The 11,917-nt window shown below is 38.8% G+C and overlaps 2 protein-coding genes across 2 annotated transcripts; one reads left to right on the forward strand and one right to left on the reverse strand.

Moving 5' to 3' along the window:
- Positions 1–1,361: 1,361 nt before the first annotated feature.
- Positions 1,362–2,195, reverse strand: LOC123723068. The gene has a single exon (XM_045685612.1). It carries the CDS (start codon positions 2,193–2,195, stop codon positions 1,362–1,364), a length of 834 nt encoding a protein of 277 aa, XP_045541568.1.
- Positions 2,196–3,529: 1,334 nt separating this feature from the next.
- LOC123723069 lies at positions 3,530–11,566 on the forward strand. The gene is made up of 2 exons (XM_045685613.1): positions 3,530–3,785; positions 10,321–11,566. Exon 2 carries the CDS (start codon positions 10,340–10,342, stop codon positions 11,564–11,566), a length of 1,227 nt encoding a protein of 408 aa, XP_045541569.1. The 5' UTR covers positions 3,530–3,785; positions 10,321–10,339.
- The last annotated feature ends 351 nt before the right edge of the window (positions 11,567–11,917 follow it).

Genomic DNA, 11,917 nt, shown 5'->3' on the forward strand with positions numbered 1-11,917 from the left:
TTCCTCAAATGCCTGCAGAGCTGCTCCTGAAATGTCAACCGGCTGAGAGCCCTTTACTGAACCAACCAAAAGAGCGTTCAGTGGAGCTTGAACTTCAGCGGCCCTGGGCAGGAATCTTCTATAAAAGTTTACCATGCCCAGGAATCGCCTGAGTTGGCGGACGTTGGTCGGTGTAGGGAATTGCTGGATAGCTTCCACCTTGGCATCCAGTGGCTTTGTCCCTTTAGCGGAGATGCTGTAACCTAAAAACGTTACCTCCTCTGCTCCGAAAATACACTTCGATGTGTTTATCAACATGCCGTAGTTCTTCAGGCGGGTGAAGATAGTGCGCAGGTGCTCCTCGTGTTGTTCTGCATCCCTGGAGAAGATGAGAAAGTCATCGAGGTAGCAGTAGCAAAAATCCAGCCCTCTCGTCATTTCATCCACAAACCTTTGGAATGTTTGCCCAGCGTTCCGGAGACCAAAGCTCATGAATGGGAATTCGAACATTCCAAAGGGTGTGGTGATGGCAGTTTTCGGAATATCCTCCGAGAAGACCGGGATTTGGTTGTATGCCTTCACGAGGTCGAGAGTGCTGAAAATTCTGCATCCTGCTATGCTGTGCGTAAAATCGTGTATGTGCCTTATGGGGTACATATCAGGAATTGTACGCGCATTGAGCATCCTATAATCCCCACAGGGGCGCCATCCATTATCTTTTTTAGGTGCTAAGTGTAATGGGGAGGACCACGGGCTCTCCGAAGGCCTAGCTGTCCCGCCGTCCAACATTGACTGGAACTCGAGCTTGGCAATTTTGAGTTTCTCAGGGGACAAACGTCTAGGGGTACAAGAAACTGGAGGGCCTGGTGTAGTGCGGATGTGGTGCACGGTGTTATGTAGTATGGCGCGGTGTGTACCTGAGGGTCGTGTAATATCTGGAAACTCTTCCAAGATCTTGTGGTACTTTGTGTTTCCAGTTGCAACTTTTACAGAGGTAATAGCATTCTTACAATCTAGTGAAGCTACAGCGGTTATAGTAGTAGTATTATCTATTAAGCGCTGATGGCGACAATCTACCATTATATTATAAAAGGTTAGAAAATCTACACCAATAATAGCTTTTTGAACATCTGCTACTACAAATCTCCATTTAAATACACGTTTAAGTCCAAAATCTAAATACAAATACACAAAACCATAAGTGTCTATAGGGGTGCCGTTAGCTGCACACAGTTGGTAGTCCGTTTTCGCTCGTCGGTCCTGCAGTGACGATCGGGGGAAGACGCAGAGGTCGCTTCCAGTATCGACCAAGAACTGCATCTTCGTCTTCCGGTCAGTGACGAACAGGCGACTAGTTGTGTAAGGGCAATCGGCAGTCGCCATTACTGACCGCCCTGCACGTTTTCCGACTTGTAGTCGCAGGGTCGCGAACAATGATTGGCCTTATCCCCAAACTTCGCATGATACCAGCAAATGGGGTACTTCCGGTAGTTCGACTTTGACCTGGACCTGGAACGACCGCGATTGTCCTGTCTTGCGTTGGAACGTGTTTGCCTCTTCCCTTGTGTTGTAAACGACTGGAACTGCTTTCTGAGTTCGGCCACTTCCCTCACCAGATCGCTAAAGGCTGACCCTGGTATAGCTTGGCTGGTAGATGCTACCTGAGGTGTATGCGGTGCGATGTCGTGTATGCGGTCTGCTAGGTCTGACAAAACTTCCAGAGTGGCTGTAGGTTGTCCAGCGAGCACTGTTTGGGTTCCGCTTGGTAGTCGACTGATCCAAATGGTTTTAATAAAATCGTCTGGTACCTGGGGTCCGGCAAGACTGGTAAGATGGCGGAGGAATTGAGATGGCTTGCGATCACCTAACTCTTCATGCATGAGCAGTTGTTTCAGTTTCTTCTCCTTCGATGCGGTCAGTCGCTTAATGAGCTCGGATTTCAGCTTCTCATATTTCTCTGTGGCTGGAGGATTGACGATTATGTCTTTTATTTCTATAGAATACTGCTTGTCCAACTGGCCGATGACGTAATTAAATTTCGTCGCGTCGTTAATAATTCCGGATATGGCGAATTGTCCCTCGATCTGTGCAAACCATATTTCCGGTTCTTCCGGCCAAAAAGGTGGAACACGAATTCCCACTTTAAAAATGTCGGATGACGGACCTGCTTTGGAAGTGGAACCACACGCGCCTTCTCCTGCGCCCGGTTTGTTCATTGTCAAAGGGGTCACCAGTTGTGGGGTTGAGATATATTAGAATAGAATATTTACAATAAATATATTGACAAGAAATTTAGGAAACACAAAAGCGTCACAGAGATCGAGCGAAGCGGTAGCGAAATACGTAAGCAGGTAAGCGAGTGCGTCGGGAGCGCAAAGCGGCGTGCGTCTAGTGCGAGCGCAAAAACCGGACTGGTGCGGGGAAGCGTTGCGGCGGCTTGCCGGCCTGCGTATGCACATGGCTGCCTCGCATACAATAGGCGCTGACGTCGGTTGACGCGTGTCCACTGCACCTCATTGCAGGTCGCCCGATACGACACAGGTAAGTACTAAACAGATTAATTTTGTTATGTGAGTTGCGTGTGATAGATTTATGTTTGTGTGTATGAGTGTATGATAATGTAAATAAATGAATGAACGCACTGTAAATAGATAAGTAAATTATTGATAAGTGATTTATTAATGTAAATTAGTATTTAATGTATGTAAGACCCTACATATTTACATTATTTACGCCAGGCCTTGTGATACGTAGTTTAAGGCAGGTTGTGCCGCGGGACCCGAACCCGTCGTGTACGGCACAATCCGATGGTAGCAGAGCGTGGTTAGGTTAACACGTAGGTTATAACCGCGTGGTTATACTCGGGTTACGTGTTTTCCGGGTACGTATTTACATTGCTTGGCGAAATATTGTAACTTCTCGCGCGGAATACAACGGAATACAACAATATTATGTAATAATTTTATAAAAGGTAGTTTTAGTTTTCTTAGATGGCAGCACTGCTCGACCCCGCCACTCTTTTGTGACAACTTCCGGCGAATGGATTGAGAGTGGTGGGGTTGAAACAGCGTTTTGATTATTGAGTCAGGAGCTCGCTCGGCAGTCGTGGGATATCCGTCGATGTGATAAGTCGTCTAGTGGAAAGACAGTCGTCTAGTAGAATTGACCGTTAGAAATGTTGAAAATGGAATAAAAGTATTCACTATGCAATGAATTGGAGTTTTTCTTGACAATTATAACATATTACGTCGTACAATTAGGTAGGTTTTTAATCAGGTCGTTTATGATAATTCTTTATTGTACGATTGCTACGTAATATTAATCGGCCATTAGGGTTCCGTTTGTTAATTTCGTATAGTTTAGATTATTTCATTTAGGGTTCTTTCATAATAGTTTTATATTTAATTGAGTAATTTCACGGTTTTTTCTAGTATTATTTAAATTAGGGCTTTTTTACGCATCGGTTTTTTTTTTGTAGTTTATGTTACGGTGCATAATATAATTTGGTGATTTTTTAATTTGTTTTTTTTTTTATGTTACGGTTAATAATTTAATTTAGTATTTTTTTTCCGTTTGGTAGTTTTTATGTTACCGTCGATAATTTAAGTTGGTCGGTTTTCATTACGGTTGTTTTTTTTTTGTTTTTTTTTTATTAGGTAATTCTTTGTAACGGGTTTCATACATTTGGTTAAGGGGAGAATTATCTACCCACCATTTAGATTTTTTTTTCCTTTATCGACCATTTGTAGTAAGCGGTTTCTGGAAGCGTCGATAATTTTCTACCTTCATTTTTATTTATTTATAAAATTTTGAACTTTAAATTTTTTTTTTTTATTTTTTTTTTTCGATACTGCACAAATATGACACTGTCATACTGCATTTGATCACGGCTATTTTCCAAAAATACAAATTATGCATATCTTCTATATCTATATATATAAAAGAAAGTCGTGTTAGTTACACTATTTATAACTCAAGAACGGCTGAATCGATTTGACTGAAAATTGGTGGGCAAGTAGCTTAGAACCAGGAAACGGACTTATAATAATTTTTACCCCGTTTTCTATTTTTTATTCCGCGCGGACGGAGTCGCGGGTAAAAGCTAGTGTTACAAAGACTTTTTATTGAGATCATTATTTACGTCATTATTAAAAATATTTATTTAATGACTTATTGATTTATAAGTATCGAATGTGATTTTAACTCGTATTTTCAATTTTCTTTATTTATATTTATGCTACCTATTTTGAATTCTTTAGAATTTTAAACGTTTTACGGGATATTTAGAAATTGAATATGGGTAATGATTTCATAGTTATACAAGCGAGACCCCCCAACAGGGAAATAAATAATAGAGGTTTCTATTTTATTATGTATGAAACTTTATTTGTGTGTGAATCATTTACTTACTTTTTATTTTTTTTGTATTTATGTCTATTGAAATTACTCGCTTCGAACGATTAAACAGTGGAGAAATATCATGTTTTTGGGATAATGATTGAGCGAACAATGAATGTTCGCTGGATAACGATTGAGCGAACAATGATGTACGCTGGATATTGATTGAGCGGGCAATGACGCTCGCTGGACTGTAAGAATAGACCGAACTTAATGACTGAGTGAGCAATGATGCTCGCTGGACTATAAGAAACGACTGAACTTAATGATTGAGTGAGCAATGATGCTCGCTGGACTGTAAGAAACGACTGAACTTAATGATTGAGTGAGCAATGATGCTCGCTGGACCGTAGGAAACGAATGACTTTAAATTTGACTGAGACTGAACTTTGATGTAAATAAGAGAGATTGAGACATGATTCCAGGGATTTAATACATTTAGATATGACGTCAGACGATGACTAAGTTGGAGGTACGCTACCTACAACTCCACCAAGGAAGCGTAAGTACGCAAAACGGAGGAAAGTAAAGAGGAAAAGGGCTCCTTCGACGTCATCTACTTCGACGTCGTCAAGTGAGAGTAAAAGTAAATGTGTGTGTATGTAAGGACGCTTGTTGGGATGAATGTGTATTGATGTATGATTGCGTGTGTGTGTATGTTTACGTACGTTTATAAAAGTAAAGTTCTATGTTTGTATCAAGGATGAAAAGGTTCTATACAATTAAATCAATGAGTATAATATGAAATAATATCTTTTGCATTTGAAAGAGGTAAGATTGAGTATTTTGTTTTCTTTGTGTATTTTGTTATGTAGACATGGGCTTAAGAAGTATGAAAATTTTCCGGAAAACGTAGTATGAACTCTTGTCACTTCACATATACTATGTGCGGAGCGTTGAATGAAGATTAGCTCGTGATTGTATGTAATTGATGAGTGATGATGAAGGATAAAAGCCGGTATATATAGTTGCCTTACTGTAAGAACTTTACATTCCCTGTACAGGTTAGCTGTTGGATATCTGTATGAGCGGTTTGTGCTGCATTTTAGTATACCGCGTTGGGCTCTCTCGAGTGGAAAAAGATTTATTTTATTTGAACCTCCCCAAGACGAAATACAATTACTTAGCACAGACTGACATAGGGAGTAATATAACATTTTATTGATGTCTTTTATATGCACAAACCCTGATGTTTTGAAAACTGCAGTTAATTTTCTGATTCGCTGAGTTAATTGATTACGCTAAGATATCTAATTGAGGTAACTTTTTGTATGGTCTGGCATTTACACATGATATTCGGGAACCTGTTTTGGCAGGTAGATGAGGTGTGTGCAATTAGAAAGAGGGACTCGAAATTCTGCGGGTTCTTAATGGAAAATGTTACATGCTTTGTTTTTTCTATATTTAATGTTAATCTATTATTTCTGAGCTACATTGAGATGTTGTTAAACGCTCCCTGGGCTGATGCAAAAGTCTCAGGCCAGGTGTCTCCTTGGACAACTAAAACTGTATCATCAGCATAAGTGATAATGATACCGCGATCGACTGGGAGGTTGCAAAGCTCGTTTATATAAACTAGAAAGAGGGTAGGCCCTAGTATACTGTCCTGCGGAACACCACAGCTAACAGTTAAGGAGTCACTTATATGAGGTCCTATCTTTATGCTCTGTGTCCTATCCGAGAGGTAGTCTTTGAAAAGGTTAAGTTGAACATTTTTGATTCCTTGTTTTTAAGACCTTCTAACTTGTTTAAAAGTAGCGGTATTGGCACAGTGTCAAAGGCCTTTGCAAGATTTAGAAATAGAGCAATACTCTTCTTTCTGATAGTTTTTGGCGACATATTCTGTTAATGTTAGTACAGCATTTGAAGTCGACCTATTTCTTCGGAAGCCAAATGGATTTTTAGAGAACAGTGGATTTTTGTTGTGTTCTAGAAAACTGACCAATCTATTGTTAATTATCTTTTCAAAAACCTTCGATAAATAAGTTAATATGGAATTGGGCCTGTAGTTACCAACAATCATTTTATCATCACTTTTGTGCATAGGTATTTTTTGCCATGTTTAAGAGATTTAGGAAAGACTCTTGACTGTAGGGAAAGATTAACAATGTGTGTTATGACTGGTGCAAGTAAGTAACTATTTTGGCGTAGTACAGCGGAGGGAATATTGTCCAAGCCCATGGAGCTATCGATTTTTAACGCGTTAATGGTGTTCAGAATTTCAGGTATATCGGCATCTGTTATTAGGATCACGGAATTTAGTTTTGTATTAGTTGGCTGTAGACTATTACTTATATCAGTATCGGGAGCAATATTTTCTGCGAGAGCTTTACCTATATTAACAAAATAACTATTCACATCGTTGACTTCTTTTTTTTATAGTTGGTTGTTTTCTAGAAGATCTTGTGATACCTTGGGAATTGTTTTAAAATGTGTAATTTCGTTTATGATTCGCCACGTTATTTTCATATTTTTCGCTTTACTAGCTTCCCTCAGACGTTCTATTTCATAATTGGCTTTTGCTTTTCTAAGAAGGGTTTTACAGTGATTTCTATAACGTTTACATGTCTTAATAAAAATAACATTAACAGGTTGGTTTCGTAATTTCATATGCATTCGATCTCTATTTTTCATGCACCTTAATAGTCCTGTCAAGATCCAGAGTTTTTTTTAGTGTCTGGTAATTGGTTTAGATATATTAAAACTAAAAGATAGTTTGTGGCCAAGTTACAATCAGTAGTAATAAATATTTTTGAGAGGTCTGATGCTTTGATTGTTTCAGAAACTTCTTTGTAATTAGTCTTTGTAACAGTGATAGTGAAAAAGGGTTTTGTTTGGTTAGTATCCATGACTAGGAAGGAATATGGTATCGTGGTCGGTGAGAGCATTTTGAACGTTATGTTCATATCACCTGTTATTACGATGTTTATTTTTTATAATTCTTACATGAGATTAATAGTTCTTCTAATGATTTAAGGAATGGTATTACATTATGAAATGATTGCGATCTGTTAATGGACTTTAGGATAATACAATTTTTTATTTGTTATAATACAGGTAGCATCTGAAAGTTTATGTTCATAGGAATCACAGTGTAAATAGTTTTTAGTGTATATCATTATGCCATCGTTTTGGTTTCTTTAAAAATTCTAGACTACTAGTATTGTACCCCTTTATTTAAGGGATACATAAAGAATTGTTTAGCCAGCATTCTAATAAAATAATGGTGCCAGGACTTATTGCTATTCTGGAAAGAAGTAATAGGAAACCGTTAAAATTGCACAATATACTCTTTATATTCTGTGTTAGAATCTTTAGTTTATGTGTTGGTGATTTTATTAACGAGTTGAATTCTTCAGATGTGCAGGTTTGTGCCTTTGATGGTACAATGTTGTCGATGTTATCATTAATTATTGAGATTGTGTGGTACATTATTTGTATGTCGGATATAATTAAGGGTACATTAGTACTCCTACCAAAAAAATGAATGGATATAAGTACTACGTTTAGGGCTGTTTGTTTTGTAAAACATCAGAGTGCCTTAGTATGTGTATACATAATACGACATATTAATAGAGGTTTAAATTGATAAAACGTATGTTTTGATTTTGTAAACAAAATTCGTGCTTCGTTATTAAGTAACAATAACAGTTTTCATGAAGTTGACACTATTGGAGGAATGATGTTGTATTTTTATTGTCATGAGTTTTAATAATGTTAGTTGATAGTGTGAAATTGATATTTATATCATTGTATATAAGATATTGTAGATTAGTAATATGACACGTATATTGCAACTTTTATTGTAACTTTTCATAAATTTAGTGTACATGAGTAATATATAATGTTCTCGAACGGTACTACCGTAATAGGCCGTACAGTGTGTTGATGTTTACACAGTACCAGTATTTACAAATTAAGCAACCGTAATATGGAACATTAATTTCAAGGTTAGCATACTTGTATGATAAACAAATTGGGGAACTAAGGTGAATTTTATAAGTATGCCTGGCATTGTACACTTCTATGATGCGGTGGTAGTATGTGTGATAAGAGTAAGTTGATTGTTGGCAGTTAATTGTATTATTTTGGGAGTGTTGATTTTTATGTTTTAGTAAAGTGTGTCTACATATTACATTTATAAAATGAACAAGCAAGATAACATTATGGACGGTATATGTTATACAAATGTGTTTAAATATTGTACTACGTAGAATATTTTATTTTGTATCCGTAATGAATGTAGTTGATCTTCGTTTTTAATGACAATAATGCCCCTTCTGTTTTTCGTAAAAGTATTTTACCATTTTTAACCCAGCTGTGAGCGTATTTTTCTGCCTTTGCTAATTCTCTGGCGAGAAAATGTACTCTTCTAATTTTTGTTAATCTCTTTTAATCTTTATAACATGTAAACTGGAATGACTTCTCCGACAAAAGGAAGTTGCTTGGAGTTTAGTTCGTCAGTTCTGTTTTTTCTGTACTTTTGACAGACGCTAGCACATCCATTTCAGTCCAAGTATTGGTAAATTCGACAACGACTGTAGACGTTGTGGAGTCAGCTCATTCTTCTCAATTTGAACATCCAAAGTATTAGTTAGGCGCTCAAAAGTTTGTAGGAGATTGGATTTGGATTCTGCTTGTTTACCAGGGACGTTTCTTATTTCAACGGCTGTTTTTAGAGGAAAACGTTCCAAAGTATCTAATCGCTCTTCAAGTAGCGATGTCCGTTTTTCCAGATCGCCTCCTCAGCTAACGTAGATAACTTACTAAAGTTTTTTAATTGGTCCGTTAGGAAGTCTAGACTTTTATCAAGCTCTTGGTTAGATTGATCGACTTGCGATTTTAAATCTTTCATAAGAGCTTCTACTTGAGTCTCTAATAATTATTACGTAGGTTGAATACTTTTATGAGGAAAATAGATACTTTTATACCGTTTTATAATATTGTATTATAGTTATATTGTTAAATTAAATTAAGATTTTATTATATTGGCTTCAAAATTATAAGTAACTTAAGTTAGTAAGTAATTAATTGGCAGAGTTCCTGATGTTTAGTGTGCCAGGAGGCTACACATTTCGTAGGATGGCCGAATGTAATAATTTTATAAAAGGTAGTTTTAGTTTTCTTAGATGGCAGCACTGCTCGACCCCGCCACTCTTTTGTGACAACTTCCGGCGAATGGATTGAGAGTGGTGGGGTTGAAACAGCGTTTTGATTATTGAGTCAGGAGCTCGCTCGGCAGTCGTGGGATATCCGTCGATGTGATAAGTCGTCTAGTGGAAAGACAGTCGTCTAGTAGAATTGACCGTTAGAAATGTTGAAAATGGAATAAAAGTATTCACTATGCAATGAATTGGAGTTTTTCTTGACAATTATAACATATTACGTCGTACAATTAGGTAGGTTTTTAATCAGGTCGTTTATGATAATTCTTTATTGTACGATTGCTACGTAATATTAATCGGCCATTAGGGTTCCGTTTGTTAATTTCGTATAGTTTAGATTATTTCATTTAGGGTTCTTTCATAATAGTTTTATATTTAATTGAGTAATTTCACGGTTTTTTCTAGTATTATTTAAATTAGGGCTTTTTTACGCATCGGTTTTTTTTTTTGTAGTTTATGTTACGGTGCATAATATAATTTGGTGATTTTTTAATTTGTTTTTTTTTATGTTACGGTTAATAATTTAATTTAGTATTTTTTTTCCGTTTGGTAGTTTTTATGTTACCGTCGATAATTTAAGTTGGTCGGTTTTCATTACGGTTGTTTTTTTTTTGTTTTTTTTTATTAGGTAATTCTTTGTAACGGGTTTCATACATTTGGTTAAGGGGAGAATTATCTACCCACCATTTAGATTTTTTTTTCCTTTATCGACCATTTGTAGTAAGCGGTTTCTGGAAGCGTCGATAATTTTCTACCTTCATTTTTATTTATTTATAAAATTTTGAACTTTATTAATTATGGCCGGCAAATATACCGCTAGGATATCAGGCGTGCTGAGATGGCTCGGCTCAGCGGTTTTGAATATTTCTAGGCCGGACCGTGCGCAGGCCCTTATGGCTAGATACCAGGTTTTAGACGATCAAATGGCGGATCTATATGCGGCGTACCGTGGCATTCTAGAGTTAGGTTTAGAAGCGGATGCCATGGCGAAGATTAATGCCGACATTGATCAGGCCGACGACCTGGCTGATCAAATTATTCAGGCTGTCGGTTCCCTTAAGGGGTCAAGCGCTGCTGACGCGCGCGTTACTGCGGAGTCGGAGGCGTCACCAGCGCTCATGAGTAGATTGCCGCTGCTCGATTTGCCACAATTTAACGGTGACTTGGATCAGTGGGTCGCATTTAATAATTTATTTGAAAGCATTGTTCACAGTCGTAGGGATTTGACCCCTGCTCAGAAGCTTGCCTATTTGTTGGCGTCGTTAACGGGAGAGGCCAAGGGCCTTGTCCAACATTTAGGTCTTGTTGACGGTAATTATGAAATCGCCCGGGACTTACTCAATCGTAGGTACCAGAATGTTCGGCGATTAGCAGATAGTCATGTTGCTGCTATTCTAGGCCTACCGAGGATTTCGGTTACGCAGTCGTTGCGCACACGGCTTCTTAACCCGTTGTTAATAGCGGTCAACGGTCTCAAGGGTTTGGATTTACCTGTGTCCACCTGGTCGTTTTTATTATTGCACATAATTCTTTCCAAATTACCATACGATTTACAACATAGATTTGAACTGGAATACGGCGGGGACTCCGCCACTCATCTTCCCAGCTTTGACAACCTAATTTTATTCCTGGAGGATGAGTGTCGTCGATCGGAGAATGTTCCCCCTCCCCCTTCGGGGCCTCCCGTAGTTGCTCCTAGAGCGAGGCCCGCGGGTAACGAACACCGTCCACCGGTTTGGGCGCGTAATAGGCCACGAATGTTTAACAGGCACAGGACGTTCACTGCAGTTATTTTCGGGATACAGGACACGGTGTTACGGGTTGCCCCAAGTTCCGGGAACTACGTTGGCAAGCTCGACGCGGTATTGCTCGCCAACGGTTTTGGTGTTATTGCTGCTTGGGGAACCACCTTGTCTCGCACTGCCAGTCCACTCGTGCGTGCGGTCAGTGTGGAGGTAGACATCATCTCCTGCTGTGTGGGAACCGCAACGGCTCGCACTCGCCAAACACTCGGGGACTTGTAACTTCCCCTGTTCACAATACAAAGACGGATGAACATTGGTCTGGAGCTATGCAGCGGACATCAGGTCGCCGTGATGTTAGGTCTCCACCACGGCTTAGTGCCAACCACGAACGACAAAGTATTCATGGTTCACCAGCGAGCACGGGCGGGGGGCCGCGTAACTCTTGTAGTGTCAAGAAAAACTCCAATTCATTGCACAGTGAACACTTTTATTCCATCCTCAACATTTCTAACGGTCAATTCTACTAGACGACTGTCTTTCTACTAGACGACTTATCACATCGACGGATATCCAACGACTGCCCGAGCTCCTGACTCAATAATCAAAACGCTGTTTCAACCCCACCACTCT

The sequence above is a fragment of the Papilio machaon genome, chromosome W (assembly GCF_912999745.1).
Source record: "Papilio machaon chromosome W, ilPapMach1.1, whole genome shotgun sequence".
NCBI lineage: Eukaryota > Metazoa > Arthropoda > Insecta > Lepidoptera > Papilionidae > Papilio > Papilio machaon.